This window comes from Mycteria americana, chromosome 4 (assembly GCF_035582795.1).
Source record: "Mycteria americana isolate JAX WOST 10 ecotype Jacksonville Zoo and Gardens chromosome 4, USCA_MyAme_1.0, whole genome shotgun sequence".
NCBI classification, from domain to species: domain Eukaryota; kingdom Metazoa; phylum Chordata; class Aves; order Ciconiiformes; family Ciconiidae; genus Mycteria; species Mycteria americana.
In genome coordinates, this window is record NC_134368.1 from 18,562,598 (window position 1) to 18,581,355 (window position 18,758).

Consider the following 18,758-nt stretch of genomic DNA (forward strand, 5'->3'; position numbering starts at 1 on the left):
TCGGCTCCCGCCCCTCGGCGCATGCGCGGCCGTCGGTCAGCCGGCCGCGGCCAGCCATGGCGGGCGCGCTGAGCGGCATGTTCGCCAACCAGCCCCCGGGGCCGCCGCCGCCGCCGGGCCCTCCCGGCGGGCCCGGCCCGGCCGGCCTCATCCCGCCTCCGACGGGGCTGCGCAATCCCAACAACACGCTCGTGGACGAGCTGGAAGCGTCCTTCGAGGTGTGTGGGCCGGGGTGGGGGTGGCCGCGGGCGGGCGCTGCCCTCACGGCGCCGGCCCCCCGCGACCCTCCTACTTCCGCGCTTCCCTCTCTCGCAGGCCTGCTTCGCCTCGCTGGTGAGCCAGGACTACGTGAACGGCACGGACCAGGAGGAGATCCGCACCGGTGAGGCCCAGGGGGGTGGAGGGGGGGCGTCGCTGCCGTGCCCAGCGCTCCCCGCCTCACGCCCGCTGGTCCGGGCTGACCCCTCGGCGGGTTTCGGGCGCTGCCGAGGTGCTGCAGCTCGGCTCGGCTTCACAAAAGCCCTGGACAACTCGAGGTTTTATTCTGCAGGCCTGAAATACTGAGGGGTACGGTGGGGGTTGCAAATCCATGGCCAGCTTCCCCTAAAACTTCTTGTGAAGTTTTGCAGGTGTATTTGGGCTTCGCCGGGGGTGTACATGGCTTGTCATTTGAGGCCAAGAGAGGTTTAAAAACTATTTCAGGATCTTCAAACGGTGGCTTGGGTATAACTCAGGCTTGTTCACCCCTTCCCAGGTGGAACGCTGTTCACAGCAGTGGGAGGCTCACACGGAAAAACCCACCCGGGAATGATCGGGGTCTTGTGGAGGAGTCTGAGTGCCAGCTGGCTCCTGGGCTTGTGTGGGATTGTATTAACATGCAATGAAATATGTGGCTCAAAAACTAGGAAGCTGATGTGACACATCATGAAGTAGTAATAAAAGGTGGGGAAGGAAAGCCTAGATTGCTTAGTAGCAATGCTTTAAGACTTGTGTGGCAGGTGCCTCTGTGGGAGGCATAATTAATACTGAACTGGTATAAAGAGGAAGTTAAAAAACGGCCCTTGACTACTATTTAAAGTGTATTTTTCGCTGAAAAATTTTCGAAGCCTGACTCTCAAGCAGCATTTCAAAAACAGCATAACTGCTTTTGAAAACTCCTTTCTGGCTATTGGGTCATATTCATATGCTGGAATGGGACACCTTTTATTATCAAAACAGTAGTGCATAATATATGAAGGCAGACTATTCTCCTAAATATGCCCGTATTTTAGAACCTTACACTGAGTTTGTTGCTTGGGCGTGCAGTGAAATGTTTTCTTTATTCAACCAAGTTCCACAAATCACTTTATCACTCTTTGTCATTGTCAAAAATGTAATAAAACTTGGGAAAAAGAGTTGTTGTCTTGCACCTTTAAAAAGTTTTGAAAGTTTGCAAAGCAACATTTTACACAGAGACTTAGTGCACATCCTGGTTTTATAAATACGTCATTTTAGTAAACCTGAAGATTTTCTTTCTAGAAAGTACTGTGAAAAGTGTTTTTAATAGTATGCAGACAACTACCCGTATCAGTGTGACAACTTCTTTTTTGGAATCTGTTCTTTCTGGTTTGTTATTTTATGTTTAGGTGTTGATCAGTGCATCCAGAAGTTTCTGGATGTTGCAAGACAAACTGAATGCTTTTTTCTACAAAAAAGACTGCAACTATCAGTCCAGAAACCAGAGCAAGTAATTAAAGAGGTATGTTCAAATTAATTTACCTGTGTTGTGCTAGATCAGATAAGCTGTGTACCACTACAGTTAATCACCTTGTTCACATTAATTTTGGGTTTCTCAACATGGTGCTGTATCTTAAGTTGGTAGAACTTGACTGCTAACATAGCTTTCACCGTGAACCTGGAGAAGCTGGACGCCTGCTGCGCTGTGGAGTATTGTAAAACAGATGATAGTTTCACTGGAAGGAACAAACTAGTCAGATTTTGCTGGAAGTAGTGATCTCTGAAATATGAGACCTAGGGGAACAGAACTAGTGCCTTCACAGTGCTTTTCCTCTGTTTCATTAGACACTTCTCCATTAGTAGAATCCCTATAAGATCAGCTTGAAAACTCAAGCTAAACAAATTACATGCTCTTTATGTGAGGTGGTTATTCTTATGAATACTGTCTATTTACTTATACACATTTTTTCACCCATAGGATGTTTCAGAATTAAGAAATGAATTGCAGAGAAAAGAAGCATTAATTCAGAAACATTTGGGTAAACTGCGACACTGGCAACAGGTTCTGGAAGATATCAGTGTACAGCACAAAAAGCCTGCAGAAATGCCTCAAGGTCCATTAGCTTACCTAGAACAAGCATCTGCTAATATTCCTGCTCCAATGAAGCAAACGTGATATTTCATTTTACATATCTGAATATTTTCAACAATGCAAAGCAGTGGTGTTAGTTTTACTTTGTATGCTTTTTGTATAATGTAATTTGTACTACAAATATAAATAGTTAAGACAATGAAGCGAAATAAATGATTTTTTTTTTTTTTTTGCAAAAATGTGGATTGGTTTTATATTTCAATGGAAAATATGCAGAGTTGCTATTCAGGATGCTTTCTGGCAGAAGTATGTTTTCCAGAATGCATCCTGTTCCTTCTACAAAGGGTGGCCCTAGCTTTCCCCTAACTATATCTTTGCTGGTATGATGAAAATACTTGCAAAGATTACTGTTTGGTTTTACTGGAAGATTTAAATGTTTTGTGATCCCATAACTGTCCTTAAATACCACTGTAGAAGCACCCTTAGAATTGTCTATATCTAGGTCAGATCAGGAGTACTTTTTTTGAAGTGAATTGTCCATCTCCACTTGACTTTTGCTCACCTCATGAAGAGGTCTCGGGATATACAAATTTGATTCTTACAGGATGAAATGAAAGTGCAAAAGGCACCCTGGGGGTATGTAATGCAGGCCCAATGTTACTGGTGTTCTGTCTGTCAGGCTAGTGTAGAGACGGTCCAAAATACCTACCCCCAAAATAAAGACCACTCATTATGTATGTTGGGTCATCAGCACTGTCCAGTCTACAGAATTAGCTTCAGCTGGGGTGCAAGTATTTAGTAATCTAAATGTAGCCAAAAAAGATTTCAGAATTAGAAATAGCAAAGGAGTCCTGTGTCTGTATTGCTAGGAAACAAGCTTAATTCATCCATGTAGCCAGGAAAGCCACTTTCTTGGGACACCTTTTTGGGGACAGAGTTAGAATATTGTAACCCTGGAAATTAGAATTAGTAATTGTGTATTGAACTTTCTAGTGTGCTTTAAAAGTTTTTGGGGCAGAGCGGATGAAAACTCTTAATGAAAACCAGCCTTATACATCTCTGATCCGCTCACAGATACCAAGGCACTCCTCAGTGTTACTTACTGTACATCATTTTACCCCCTTCTTGATTACATGTATAAAAAGTGTCTTTTTGCCAAATCTGATGCCAAAGTCTCCTTCCAAACCAAGCAGTTCATCTTGGAAAAAATACTAGACAGCTAGGATGAAAGTACTGGCCTGTAGAAGCATTCTGCCCCTTCTGCCACCTTGTTACCACAGGTGAGGTGCAGTGGCTGTGTTGTAGTAAGTGCATGCATCTGTTGGTACAGTTCTTGCTGGCTGTTTGATATAAGAAGAGGTTAGGCTGGAGGTATGCCTCTTCATATACGTAACATTTGTTACGAAGCTGGGCCCTGCTGGTTGAAATTAAATGGGGATTCAAATCGTACAGGAGTTGAAGATAAACTATCCGATCTTAAACACTAGGCTGCTGGTTGCACAATTCCCTGCCTTTCACATTTGTTGATGAATTACTTGAGGGTTAATTTCTTCATGGGTGTCTTTCCTCCCAGTAAGGAGTTAGCTAGCATGATCTGATAAATGTAGTCATTCGCCCACTTTGCGTTTAGGTGGGCATAAGAACAATATTGAGATAAAGTGTACGAGTATGCAGTTCCCATAAATCTGGAACTCTGAGCGTATCAGTCTGACTCGCACTTAAGCATAACATAGCACTATTTTGCAAAACATAGAAATGGATGATTTACAAGCAAGTTTTAATGTTCATACTTACATATTATCCTAATTTATCAGGCTGTTACATGTATTGAAGTGCAACAGGAGTATTATATTGCAGTGCTGACTATACAAAACAGTTTATTAAGCAAACCAGAAAGTATTTCTAAACCAGCCTGCTATAAACATGCTATTCTTGGAGGTATACCGCATGCTGTATAGCTTAAAATAAGTTTAAGAAAAACCTATTAAAAACTTAAAAATTTACATTATTATATGTGGAAATTACTTTAAACAGCTGATGAAGCAAAGGTGTAAACCTACAGAATCACCTACAGAAGTACGATCTTTTTTCAGCTGGAGCCAGATTGACAGGACCAAACTGCATATTTAATGTAATTGTGGAGTGGTACAGTCTCTTGATTAAAAAGTCTCTTCACATAACAGTATCCAGAATTTTACTTTTTCTTCATTTTTTACAGAGGTTGTTAAAAAAATGCATTTTTCTGAAAGCCATGCCTGTAACTCCATAGTAATTAGACATAAGAGAGTGCAGTTGTTCCTAATTATTTACTTGGAAATTACATCTTTATTTTTTTTCTAAATCATACATTGGATTATCATTCCCTAAAAGAAAACAGGAAGAGCTATTCTAGTAATTCTGAGAAGTATAGAAATAGTTTGCTTTAAAATGAAAAGTATTTAGTAAACCATTCTTGATGCTGAGGGTCTTGGTTTTGGTCATCTTTGGTTTGTGGTGGTTCATTGCCATGTGTCCTGTGCAAACAAATAAGCATTAGCATCACTTGCTTACAATCTTACCAATATTTAATACTTTTTTCCTGGAAAAACTCATGACCCTATGAATGGATCTGTGCTCACATGAACTGGATGAGGCCAAAAGGTGCCAGCTACAATTTCTAGTGGGATCTGTGCTAGCCAGGTAACTGGGCTAACAGCATTGGTAGTAACACAAAGGAAAGCGTGAAGGAGAGCTAAACAGCTATGGAGAAGTGTTTGAACATAATTCTTGACGTAACATCTCAAAATATAAAAAAAAGGATGCTTCAAGAATGTGAAGTCTTGAAAATCAGAAAATGGCAGCTGCAATTCACTCTTAAAAATATGAAATACAATTTACGCATTAAAAATGTTGGGTAAAAGTTTTATTTGGAACGGAAAGATTTATCTGAATATTAATTGGCTTTTATAATCAATCCTATTACATAGTCCCTGATTTTGCAGCATTCAGGATGCTTTTTTAACATTTATATGAATTTTGGTTAGCTTATAGTAGCAAATATGACTTCACTTATGAATCATTGATTTAAAAGAGTAAGTAAGTAGCAGCCAAGCTACCCTCAGTCTCCCTGTACGTTTCACTTTAAAATACAAATCTGATTTGCCTTGGCAGTCATCTGGCATGACACAGAATGCTTTTATCTTTAAGATGTAGGAATTGCCAAACTGGATCCAAGCCTGTGTCCCGGGTTATTGTCTTTGGCAGCAGTCAGTACCATCTGCCTTCAAGGAAAGAACTCTGTAAACACACAATTTACAGGATAACTAACCTCCACTAGGAGATAGGTGAGAAGGCTGGCTTTTGCCCTGAAGTGTAGTCGTAGGGTGTTTTTTTAATATTTATAACTGTATCATGTTAACTACAAAAATTTTTAACTCTTTCTTGAAGAGATAGTTCAGTCATGTTTATAAAACACTAAACATCATTTAAATAATAACTCATAAATTTGAAGGAAAATTCAAGCTTTTCAGAGAAAAGCATCAAACTAAGAAATTTTTAGTTAAGTATCTGCTAATCAATTTTTAAGTCTCTAAACTCTTTGCCAAATGATTAGCCTAGATTCATTCAAATATCTCCTAAAATAAAAATATGCCATCTACATCTACCAAGTGCAAAGTGAGGAAACAAAGGTAAGAAGGAAAACACATCCTTAACAGAACCACTGATACATGTCCAAAGTTTTAAACAGCCATGTTCACTATTAACTACATTCTTAGTTAAACACTTACAACTCCTCTCTTTTTTTTTGTACCAGGAGGGGTTGCAATCATAAGCTCTGCTGGGCAGTGATTATAGCCTACTTCTGCAGTAAAGTTCTGGGTCTATCTGCAGAGAATTGAACACAAGGAGTTCACTGCACGGCAGGAACCTTACATCATTGTTTATTTCCAAATGTCTAATGTTTGAGTGCCTACAAGATTCTGAATACCAATTCATTTATCATCTTACAAGTCACTGCAAAATGGACAAATACCTTGTGGCAGCACTGCTGTCTGAGGACTGTGCTGATGGAGAGCCCACCCTGAGGCAGCCAGGACTCCGGTCTAAGCTTGTAGATTTTATTATTTGAGGAGCACTTCTTTTTGATTTCAAGTCACAGCTCAAAAAGCTCTTTGCGTAGGAAGCTAAATTCGGAACACTGACAACACGACTGGGCACCTCAACCGTTTTCTTCTGCTGCTTTTTATTATAACAGAAAACTTCATTACACACACATTGTTTTCACTCTTTATACTATAAAACCTCAACAATACCTCATTCCTAGATATCTTGTGAGGAGCACCCAAAAATGAAGATTCCCATCTTTTTCTATAGGCATTTAAAATTCTCAGGGTATGCTGTGAGGATCCGTGGATTAGGTAGTCCAATTAAAACAGCTTGTGTATTTGACCTTGAGGTTTTAGATACATCAAAGCCAATAGCTTTGCAGTATTGCTGTTAGGTGCACTCAGTTAGGTGCTTTCTGCCAACTTGACCTCCTTTCCTCCCATGACTATTTACAGACAGTATCATACAGAGGGGCTGGAATGACAAAGGGCAAATCCTGAGCAGCCCAAACACAATTCATAATTTTCCTTGATACATGCAATATCCCAAATAGCAATTCCTAAATCTGCAAGCAGCTCCCAAATCTGCAAGCAATGGCTCTGCTTATCCCAGTGAAAGACTGCCATCTTTGGTGTTCTAGTGTTTTATATTTGCTTAAACATCTGTATCTATGTGCATATATACTTCTACTGAATTTATGTTATACTCAGCACCTGACTGTAGGTTGGCTTACTGGAAAGAATTCTACTGAATAACATTACCATAAAAAATTAATAGGACCGTTTATGTCCTGATCATCTGTATGATTCAAATAGCAATAAAACATCATGATTTGTGATTTTAATTGCATTGCCCATCTTACCTTCATGGAAGGTGTCAAGCATCCTGTATTAGGGTTGAAAGAAAATGATCGATTCCTGTAAGATTCAGTGTTGGCTACAAGTGAATGCTGAAATTTTCTTCCTTCCTGAGGGGAAAGAAAGTTATGTGTATGGAAACATGTATTTGTTGGAAGTTCGTATGGAAACATGTATTTGTCAAAGTATTCCAGAACAGAAAGAATCAGTCTGAAGCAATGTGTGAAACACTGAATAGAGCCTTCCAACAGTTTCCAAAATATATATGTAGATGTAAAAGGAAATCTTACCGCCAGCTGCTTGATAATCTCTTCTCTCTCACTTAATTTGTCTTGCAGACAGCTTATAAGGTGTGTATCTCCTGATACAGACTCCCACTTTCTTGACTTTTCTTCTAATTCTTTAAGTCTGTACCAAAGAAAATGCAGACCAGAAAAAACTTCCTCAGACCAGGTTCAAGAGATATCTGGGCTGTACTCTGCCCTAAATTCCAAGCCTAAAATACAGGGACATAGTCAGGCCTTTCTGATAAAACAGCATTTTTTAAAAAATGGACATCTGTACATGGATTACATATAAGTATAGAATGTTGTGGAGTTCCAAAACAAATTGCCACCAGGGTTGACCCACAACACCTGTCCAGTGTAAAATCCAGCCCCTGGTGTAAAATACTAACAAGCTTGCACATCACATTGCTAGTCTAGTTTCCTAAAGAAAAAAAATCTGTGTCACAGTATCTATGCATGACTGTATTCATCTTTTTGTTCTCTTTTCTGACCCAATAACTTTAGAATCCACAGGCTAATTCCAACCATATTTGATAGAGGCCTCAGAAATACTCAATTCCTATAACTTTCGTGAAAAGAGAGGCTTGGATATACATGCTGCTTTAGTGAATCCTCTAAGTCAAAACCTGTAGTGTGAGTTCAGCTCTTTAAACACCTTAACAAGGGGAAAAGATTCAAATGAGAACTTACGCCTTCTTAGAGATGGTGTGGAAACATACATTTGATTGACCCATGAGAAAACAAGTCATTATTTCATCGGCCAAGTTCATTAATTTTGCTGCTGGAGAAACTGAGTGCTATGAAGTTCACTGACATACTGAGAAATGTATTGCAGAATACAAACCACCATTTGGTGGGGGTTTTTTTGGTGAAGGTAAACATTTTTGAGAGGACACCCCACCCCCCCCAGTCTTATACTCTTAATTTAGTGTATCTCAGAATTGAGATGAAAAGATAAATCTTAACATCTGAATGGTCTGAGACCTGCTTACATGCAGGTAGGTCTCTCTTCTGGATCTATGCTGCACAGTTGGGATAAGAGAAGAGGACAAGGGATATATATAATCACAGGGATTATTTCTGAGGGGCCTCTCCTGTACAGTCTGAAGCATCACAGAACTACTTAACTCCACAGGGGGCTGCAAAGGGCATTTATTTACATGAGTTAGTGGGGGCTGGCCTGGGAAATTTGCAAGGGAGTGAGAATGAGCAAGAGCTTAACCTCAAAGATGCTGCTCTGCTGAGCAAAATTAAGTATAAGATCATGGAGCAAGGCCTCTGGTATAATCTGTGACAAAGATGATTTTACACTTCTTAAAATTGCAAGATGCTAAGTGCAGGTTTTAATTTAGCATTGTAAAACTCTATGTATAGTGCTTTACATTAAACGATATTCAGAGTTTATTGCAATGTATCTGGGTCTTCTTGTGTTTGCAAAGGAAATACCTATACACTTCTATTTCAGTATTTATAATATTCTACCTATGAGTAATAAAAAAATTATACATCCTAAGAATAATAATTTCAAACAGAACTCATTGCCAATATGAGCCAGAGTTTATTTAAATGACTTAGTTTCTAAGGAGAAAATCTTTGCTTGGAGATGTGCCTGAGTGCTGCTGAAATCAGATAATATGTTTTCGATTTCCTTCCGGTGATCTTGTTTCAGTATGTCCAGTTCTTTTTTATGCTTGATATTGAGGTCTTCTACCAGTAGCCTTTCATTGGTATTAAAATATGTCTGAATTCTCACATTTCAATACTAGTTTATTATCATTGATCAAAGCATGCAGTTTTGAGGTCTTTTATTGACTACATAGGTAGTTAATTGGGCGCAGCTCTGGGCTTCTGCTTACTGATTTGACTTTGACACTTCAGTTGCAATCTGAAGCAGAACCACACTAATGCTGAGGAAGAGGAAAATTATTTGGAGACCTTCAGCCTTCAGGAAACGGACGGTCTATTCTATATAATGATGCTATTGATGTTCTGTCTATAGTTAGTTTGTACATCAATCTTAATGGTCAAACATGACAATAAAGTACCATAGGAACTCACTTGTATTAAGCAAAATTATTTTTAAATCTCTGGGATTTTAACAGGAGGCTCTGATGCTATATTTCATCCCATTATGGCACCAGAAACATTTAATGCTGCCTACCACCATCCTAAAAATATATATTTTTTTTAAAGTGAAGGTAAGAAACATTATAACAATGCCTTTAACTACAACATTTGTCTTTAACAGACAATATATTTTGAAAGATACTGCTATTTGATTAACACCGTCAACTGAAAACTAAAAAATGCCTAACATTTTTTCAAGCCTAGCCATTGCTTTCTGATACCAACCCCAAAACCAATAGACATCTACTGAAGAATCATTGTTAGTTTGTTGCCTTTTGTTTGCTTATGTTTTGTTAAACCTTGGAGAAACTTTCTCATTAACTCAATGCAGAGCCCATGTTCTGTTGTTTACTGATTAAAATAGAGATGTCAAACTCAGGAGATTAACAATTGTAATTTTCACAAAAGATACTCAGTTTACCTTTTTTTTTTTCTTTTTAATGTATTTCTAAGCCCCTTTCACTTGTTTCTGAAATGCTTCAGAAAAGGCCAAAAGGCCCATGAAAGGTTTCTGCCCTTGAAATTAGAGTACAGCCATGGGAGTGATTGATTTGGCATTTGGCACAAAATAAGAAGCAGAAGAATAAGAGTAAAAATGGGAGCAGAATCCCTGAAATGGATCTTCAGGGGCAGAATAAAAGCTGTCCTTCAGAATAGCCATTTTGGGACTTTTCCTCTCTTCCCATAAAAAAACCTCTTTGTCTGCTCTCATCCTAGTCCTTGCAAAAGGTTTCTGTACTGGAGGTGGAATTCACACAGTTCAAGAGAATGGAAATCGGAATGATTACTTCAAGCAGATTACTGGCTTCACTTACTTGGCAACAGTAGCAAAAGTAATTTTAAATAATTGGTTATAAAAATTTGGCACATGCAAATAACAAGCCACTATCAGCTTTCAAATCAGAAACAACTATATAACATAAGACAAGGTCACCGTTGCTAAAGTAACAGTAAAATAGCTGTTATTTATATGCGCTCACCAATTTAACCATTCCCCTACCCAAATTATTGGTCCTGCAAAAGCAAAACAAGAGCTGCAAGTTAATGTTCCAGTTCTTCCATGGGTTAATTTCAGAGCAGCCTGAATCAGGTGGTTCTACCTCCTGTTATTGGAAGAATTTATCCTTACATAATTTCCATTAATGCTTCCTTCTCAAACACTTACTGTAGTAGAGCTGCACCATCTACCCCCCATAAAGATTATCCTCCAGCCCAGCAGCTTTAGCATTTGAGGCCTTTTCGACCTCATTACTGACATGTGAATAATTCTTCTCTTCATGAACAGAGGCTCTAAATTCCTTCAAGGTAGCTGGAGGGCACTGATGAAACTCTCTGGTTTGCAATTCTTTCTGTTGATCTTGCTTCAAAAGCTTGAAATGCAAGTCACTTTCAAGTAACTCTCCGAAGAGTGCAAAGGAAAAAAAAAGTTTCTTTCTCATTCTTTAAATATCTACTGACTGGTAGATAGCAACGGAATTACTCTGGCCACTCTGACAGTCTGCTGAGAGACACTATATCCCTTGAGTGCTTTTCTTTAGACTATATAGGACATAATTTTAAAGATTCCTTTAAGGGTATACTCTTCAGAAATCCTTTTATATATACAGCTTGAGTAGTTAGGGGCATACATTCTACACCATTGTAGAAATGAATTGAAAGGTACCCATGCACCAGATCCCTCAATCTCTCTGCAAAGAGAATGTGTTAAGTATGATCATCCAGAAATTTCAAAAGATTCCTCAGCCATACAAATGCACTGGACAGTGAACCCCAGTCTTGTCTCCCATGTAAAAGGTAAGTCCTGCGCTTTTTCTGTACACAGATGGGAAGACTGCTATTACTGCAATGCAACACACGCTCTGAGCCTGTGGCTATGCTAAGAGATGCGGTCCACCTTCTACAAAGACAGCCAACGCTACAAGTCAGCTTGCCCTTCCTATGCCCTGACAGCATATTACAGCTCCAGGCTTCCACCAGCCCAGAGGCACTGTCAGTATCTGCTATCACTGCCCTTAATCCCTCAGTGCAAAGCTGGCTGGTACAGCCAAAGCAGAGTCTCACAGAGTACATACAGCATTCTCAAGTGTCCCCTTTAGAGTTAACAACCCATTGGTTTCAACTACAGAGAGTACATATAAAAAACTGGTATTTATTCTCAGAGACTTCTACTTTTTTTTAATAGCTCTTGGGGGAGTTTGGGATTTGTTTATGTCTTCCAGTGCCTTTCAAAGGCTGATGTTACGCAGATTCTCTCAGGTCACTCCTGTGGGGCTACACTGGACATTTTTCTCTGTGACATATAATGAACAGTTAGTTCAAATGCTTGTATTATGGCTGGAGAGAAATGTGAAGTGAACTACTGCTTTTGCAAAACTCCTAACCTCTAAAATTAGTACTTTAGAAAGGAGAGATTCTGACACTCATCACATTTAGAACACCTCTCATGCTGGCATTATTATTGACTCTCTAGGTAGCACTGTGAAGTGTGAATTTAAGGCAAACCTTCTGTGCTGTTTCTCCCTATCCTGAAGCTGTGTAGCTTCTTGCTTCTGTGACTCCAACTCAGCACTGAGTAGCTCCATTGTGTCCTTCAAAAGTAAATTCTCTTTCTTGAGTTCGGAAATTTCACTCTGACATTTTTCCAGTTCATCATGAAGAGATCTGATCTGGCTCTGGCTACTTCCTTCCTAAGAAAAAGGCCAAATTTAGTTATTCACAGCCTCTAATTATTTAACGCAAAGAGCTCACTGGAATTGTGTGCACTGAATTTTTGTGAACTGATTGTTCAATTATATGTGCAATTCTATGTGCAAGACAAAATCTGTGATCAAAACTTCCTGAACATATTTTATAGTCCCCATAAAATTTATTTCATTGTAACATTCATTCATTTACTTGTGTTGTAGATTCTGATCTTTAAATGGAAAAAAGCCTGCTCATAGGGAAAAGATGGTAACAATGCTAACATTTAAAGTGTGACATAAGGGAAGGAAACCCATTCCATTTCTGTAAGAGATTCTGTACACTTCTATTATCTCTGGAGAGAGAAATTTGATACTATTGCTTTCGCAAAACACAACATGGCAATGAAGTAGGAACTGGATTCTTGCCTGTTGCTTCTTCAGTGTCCTCACACTCTTCAGCTCCATTTGGAGATCCTCTATTTGTTTCTTGAGATTAGTGCATGATGTCTGTTGCTCAGAGAGTTCCATCCTTAGAGACCCTAGTAACAATCAGACAGACAATCATTAAGGCAGTCAGAGGCCAGCTGGATGGGGAAGGTAGATATAGACAATGTAGATGAAAACATTAATACATTACATTTTGCTTTGTTCCTCAACTCCTTCACCATTAAGTTTAATGGCCTCCTATTACTACAGTAGTAACTCAGCTAAGCAATAGTAAGAAGATTTGGAGCTACAATAGCAATGATTCAACATCGGAATCAGAGAGGTAATTCTGTGGCAGTTGTTTTGCAGACTAAATCACTATAATTGCTTCTTCTAACCTTGAACTTTACTGGAGTACCCCTGAGCTTCCCTGTTAAGTCCACTGGTGTTTTATAGATGGCCATAAGGCAGACTGAGGAAAGCTCTGGTTGTGTTAGAGAAGTAGAATACTTATGTAAGCAGATCTGTCATATACTGCAACTTTTGTGTATATTGGGTACAAGTTTCAGGATAGATCAAGTACAAGGAGAAAGCAGTTTTTCTCTTTCTCTATTGTCTCCCTACAATTTTTCTTGAAGAAGAACAGAATTTATCTTTTGAACCTATAAACTTTAAAGAGCAACAAATCTTTCTAGCAAATTTGAATTACTGAAAAAAAAACCCCAAGAGAATCCAGTTTGTACTTAAAGTACTTGCAAATTATTCTTTCTTTAATTAAAAAAACTTTTATAGATGAGCTTTAATAACCTGAGTTCAAACCCAGAGGTATTACAGGTCCTCCTAATGCACTGTTCTGTTTAGTTCTGAACAGTTCAGGGAACTTTCTAAACTGACTAAACAATACGTATGGAGCAACTGATCTCCACTGCTGAACTCAATAGAACAGACTTGAGCCACATATAATAATTCTTCACATCATAGAAAAAAGAGGAAAGTCATATACATTAACTACAAAATTCCAATTTAATATACCTGATAATGCATACTCTAATGTTGTACACCAGACTACTCTCCCAGCAACATTCTGCTGCTGACAGTTGAAAGCTAGGTTAACCAAGAATATTAAGTCTGTATTGCTGAAATTGCAGGGTATGGAAAAGGAGATTCACAAAGGCCTGAGTTCCCAGAAGATGAGAAAGAAAATGAATGGCAGGAAAGTCAGTGCTTCTCAGCATATAATCAAGCAGTAGGAGCTGTGCACGACATGAGACATCATACCTAGCACCAGGGTTTGCTGCTTCTGTATCTGCTCGAGTTCATCATGTAATTCTTTCTTTGCTTTCTCTTCCAAGGTTTGTATCTCCAGCCTATGAGACTGATGTTGGATCTTGAAAGTCTCATTAAATTCCTTTTTCAAACGTTCCTCTGCCTCCTGTAAGCAAAAGCCCCCCCCCCCACCCCCGAAAACAAAGGAGTTGGAGCCTATTTATCACCTTGTTGTTTCACTTGTAATGCCAGGATGAATCTGGTCTTTCATTGTAGAACTTTTATTTTCATCACCACCTTTACATGACACATCATCAACACAAGAATAAAAATGAGCTGAAATTAAAAAATAAAACCTAATACGGACAAGAGAAATTATCAAGATATCATCTATTCTATTAGATTTGTTGTACATCATGAAATAACACTGACATCTTTGCACTATTTGGCATTAGAAATATGTTTTATTATTCAACATACAAAGCTCCCCAGATTTGACCTGTATGTCAGTACTTATCACAGTGTGTCAGACAAAGGCTTCTATCTTTCCTTGTATTGTTCTTGGCTAAAACTTCCACTGTTGTTAGAAGTGCTGCTGATACACTGTAAACGATGGAGCAGTTGCTCTGTAGTGGCTCTGAAAGCAAACTCCTGTCCTCAGTTTCATTTTTACCAGCTTACTGCCTTCAGCTTGGTTTTGTTAAAGCTGGGATTTTATTCTGAATATATAAACAAGATATTAAATTCTACTTAGGGTGGTTTTTCTACATATGTTTTATAAGCAGGTTTTCCCTAAGGTGTGCGATATCAACAGGGACATCTGAGCTCCATGTCACAATGACATGTAGATTTTTTAAGCTGATTTTTTTTCTCAAACAGCAACATTCTTTAGAACCTCAATATATTGCATTAACATTCTGTCACTGAAATAAATCCACGTGAACCTTTAAAAGCTTTGGTTATCCACTTACAGAATTGATTTCTTGAAGGTCTCTAAGGCAATACACATTATTATACATGTCTATTATACTTCTTTTAAAGTATTTATGTATAAATTAATAATAGATGAAAAAGAATAAAACTGAATCCTGTTAATAATACACTTAGGAATTCCCTTGTATTTCTGAAGCAAGAGCACAGCTAGAGGAGCTTGTATTCATTGCAGCCTAACTGTAGAGGGTAGGCTACATTATTTTATGAAACTATTTCATTCACACTGTGGTCTAAGTTAAAATGTTAAAATTAAAAAAAAACCCCCAACCTGAAGATGATGAGGTTTCAAAATGACAGAATAATTCATTACGTGCAACAATGGCAACCCATCATTAAGATAACTGGAGATAGCTGAGTTTTGATAGTTGTCTCTAGCTAATACGGTTTATCCCACAAATACGATTTTTTTCACACTAGTATGTCGTAAACTGACCTTTAGTTCCTGATTTTTGCTTTTCTCCAACATTTTTAAGACTTTTTGATGTGATGCCTCCAGCTGCAGTTTAACATTCTGGTTTTCTTTAATAGTGTTTTGAAGATCCTGCAAAAGCTTCTCTTTTTCTTTGTTGGACTGTAGATTATGTTTCTGCAGTGACTCCTTGAAATTATTTGCTTGTTGATCTAATATTTGCTTCAGCTGAGCCACCTTCCAGAAAAGTAAGTCAGCAGGATAGGATTAATGGCTGCATTCACAATGGAGAGGAATTACATACATTTGAGTACGTTTTATAAACTTGTGTTGCTCTATGAAAAATAGCAAGATGCTTGTTTCATTCAAGGAACCCTTTTTTTCAGTGAAGAATGACATCCCTTTTGCATATACTGTCTGTTGCCCATTAAGTACTTTTCTTAAATTATTTATTTCAAATTGTCTCCATCTCATATGTACCATCCATAGTTCAACTTGCACAATAATTACGGCACAAACCAGGAAGCAGGCCTAAGGCTGTGCTTATTGTCATCCTGAGATGTAACACTGCAGAGTCCATTTATACAAAGCAGTAGATTAGAACCAAAGGAAACAAGAATTCTGCACATCATGCTTCAGATTTGTTTTATTTTCTCCCCTCTCTTAGCTTAATTACTAAATACAGTAGACATGTCTATAATGGCTGACAATAAAGTAACAAAAAAATACCCATTTATAAGAATAACTTGGTGGGGGTTTTTTTGGTGGGGAAGGAAGGAGCCTGTTCTCTTTCCTATTTGGTAGGTTTTCTAAACTTTCAGCAAAAATTTGTATTTGTCCTTCTTAAATTTGCCATTCCTAACATCATAGCTGTGAAATTCTGAAAAACTGCCTTCTGCATAGAAGGATCATGCATAATTAGTAAGGCCAATTAGCATTTTTGCTGCTGTATCTGACTTCCAAGTCTGCTTTTTTGCTCTGCCATGCCTCCTGCAAAACTTTTATGTCTCTTGCCTTTTCTTTTTGGGAGCACGTGAAAGAGGATGGTCTGTTTTCCAATTTTTATATACTTGTACTTTCCAGCCTTAGAGAAACAGAATTCAAACTATGAAAGGAAGAAGTTGGCTTCCTTAGAATTTCATGTGACTTTAAATGATTCAAATAACATTACACACACCTGCAAATTGGATATGATACAGATTATAACCTGTGACTCCATCCTATTCTTTCCTCTACACTAATATATGGTTTTTTTCTCTTCTTCAGTGTTGCCTTCACTTTTTTCCATGCATACTGCAGACAGTTTGTTAGTTGAGGAAGCACTGTAGCTTTAGCTAGCTTAATAGTTGCTTGTAACTTCAACTGCACACTTGTGGTCCTTTCTGATGCAGCACCACAAAAGCTGGATGAAGATTTACTAAGTGGGCTAAGGTGTCTATATCCTTCCATGTTGCATTCTCATAGCACTTTCTGGTATATTTTGTGTTACATAAGAGGAAAGGAGACATGCTGTGCAATGCCCTTAGTTCTCATTAACTTCATGGCCACAGTCAGCATTGCACTGTCCAAAGGGAGATACTAATGAGCTATGCCAGATCTCTCCAAATCATAGAAATCCTTTCCGAAGATGGCTAAACGTACTCGTGCTAGCTCATGGCTCTGTTCTTTCTCACATTGGTTGAGCATGCTGGCTTCTCTCCTCCAAAGGATGTGTTCTCTCCTTTCCCTCTCTTGAGGCCCTTCTCCATTCCCACATGGATCACAGCCCTTATTCCAGTACCCTCTAAGCCTCTACTATTCTCATAGGTTCTCAGCACAGAACTGTGCTCTGAAGGCTCAAAATGCTGCAAATCGCAGAGCTTGTATCAGTTCCCGGGGTCTCAGCTCCTTTTGGAGAAAGGACATTCTGTACTCCCACTTTATGACCACAACCTTCAACTACATTGTACCTTGACTTGTCTTCAATTCTAGTAGTGATTTCTGCTTTTACCATTTCCTGGCACCCGCTCCTTTCTCTCTAGAATTTATACAAGTCTTTATGTCCCAGAAAGGAATCCTGATATTAAAGAAGAAAAATGAATGTGAACCTTTTTTTTTGGAGACACCCACAGCTTTAAAAGAATTATTTCTACTTGATCAATTTGTCCTATTTTAATTGTTTTTTCTACAGAGCAACTAAATAAGGGCCTGAAAACATTGTAAAAACTTGCTCTATTTGGTCTGTTGGTAGTTTATAACTTTGAGTAAAAGTTTGCATTCACTGAATATCAGATGAAGATGATTTATGCCTATGTAAGCATGCTTCAGGTGACACATGAATATTCATGGCCTTCATGTGCTGTGGAGATAACTCAAAACCTGTTACTTGAACACACACGCCTCATGAGAACTACGTAACTTCCTTTACTAAATCTGGTTTCTGTACCTCTGTAAGCAGGTACAAGAAAGAATTACTGTTCCATTTTCGAGTAAGTTTACAGCTGCAGAACTGCTGTTCCTATACACAAGTCAGTATACTGTGTTCCTTCCATTTAAATAGAGTTTGTCCTTCATTTCAAATCCACAAGTCAGGTTCCTTTTCTCCAATTAATTGGTGGTAGTCAGTACTGATCACCACTGATTTTGTACTTCAATTTCCCTCTGAACCCCTTCCAATGGCTTGCTCACAAAGGGCCATACTATTATTATAATTAATGTGGATTTCCTTTACCAGATGGGGTAAATGTTTAGTTTATTACATCAGTTCATCACTGATGTTTCACATGTTCTGAGATCTACAACAGCATCTATCTGTGATTTAGACATGACAGAAGTCTGCAAGGAGAGATGAACCTTGTTAAAAAACTCTTTAGCAAAGCTACCAGCATGGGCAGTTGACTTTCTCCTATTTGGTGGCCAAACTAAGCAATCAATAAAACTTCTAGTCAAATCAATCCAAAGGAAACATTTTTGAATGTACACATCAAATGAAAAATTAAAATATTTCCTCCAGACTGAATTCAATGTTTTTAAAACTTAAATTATTTCATCCTTTGCAAGGAGACAAATGGCTTTATTCACAGAACATGGGGGAAGGGGAGATGGGAGCGGTGGTTCTGCTTTGTGTGTGAGAGAGAGAAAGGAAGCATGGAGGCACAGAAAAACCAAGAGAGCAAGAGAGTAGATGTGTGTGCATATGAAGGTAACTGGGACACTTACCCAAGTGATGAAGGCCTAGGTTGTCCAATGACAACTTAATATACAAGTGAAGAAGTGGCAACAGGTGACACGCTGTAGCTCACCCTGTTTTATCCTATAACCCAGTGACAAGGGAAC

At 38.6% G+C, this 18,758-nt stretch overlaps 2 protein-coding genes across 2 annotated transcripts in view; one reads left to right on the forward strand and one right to left on the reverse strand.

The window, feature by feature from the left end:
- The first annotated feature begins 8 nt into the window (after positions 1–8).
- On the forward strand, positions 9–2,539 carry MED28 (mediator complex subunit 28). Its single transcript, XM_075499823.1, has 4 exons — positions 9–218; positions 316–382; positions 1,626–1,738; positions 2,195–2,539. Exons 1-4 carry the CDS (start codon positions 57–59, stop codon positions 2,390–2,392), a joined length of 540 nt encoding a protein of 179 aa, XP_075355938.1. The 5' UTR covers positions 9–56; the 3' UTR covers positions 2,393–2,539.
- Positions 2,540–2,562: 23 nt separating this feature from the next.
- The window catches only part of FAM184B (family with sequence similarity 184 member B), a 51,642-nt gene continuing 35,446 nt past the window's right edge, over positions 2,563–18,758 (reverse strand). Inside the window, exons 4-11 of the mRNA XM_075499824.1 lie at positions 15,468–15,680; positions 14,054–14,207; positions 12,776–12,888; positions 12,168–12,352; positions 7,542–7,659; positions 7,257–7,361; positions 6,321–6,526; positions 2,563–4,821 (exon numbers count right to left, since the gene is read on the reverse strand). Of these exons, the coding sequence (XP_075355939.1) occupies positions 4,731–4,821; positions 6,321–6,526; positions 7,257–7,361; positions 7,542–7,659; positions 12,168–12,352; positions 12,776–12,888; positions 14,054–14,207; positions 15,468–15,680 (1,185 nt within the window). The 3' untranslated portion in view covers positions 2,563–4,730. The remainder of the gene's footprint in view (positions 4,822–6,320; positions 6,527–7,256; positions 7,362–7,541; positions 7,660–12,167; positions 12,353–12,775; positions 12,889–14,053; positions 14,208–15,467; positions 15,681–18,758) is intronic.

Bases quoted from the DNA above. Each gene is read 5' to 3' on its own strand.
- MED28 (XM_075499823.1), top strand. From the start codon at position 57: ATGGCGGGCGCGCTGAGCGGCATGTTCGCCAACCAGCCCCCGGGGCCG. The intron at 383-1,625 runs GTGAGGCCCAGG...TTTTATGTTTAG, and splicing joins CCAGGAGGAGATCCGCACCG to GTGTTGATCAGTGCATCCAG. The intron at 1,739-2,194 runs GTATGTTCAAAT...TTTCACCCATAG, and splicing joins CAGAGCAAGTAATTAAAGAG to GATGTTTCAGAATTAAGAAA.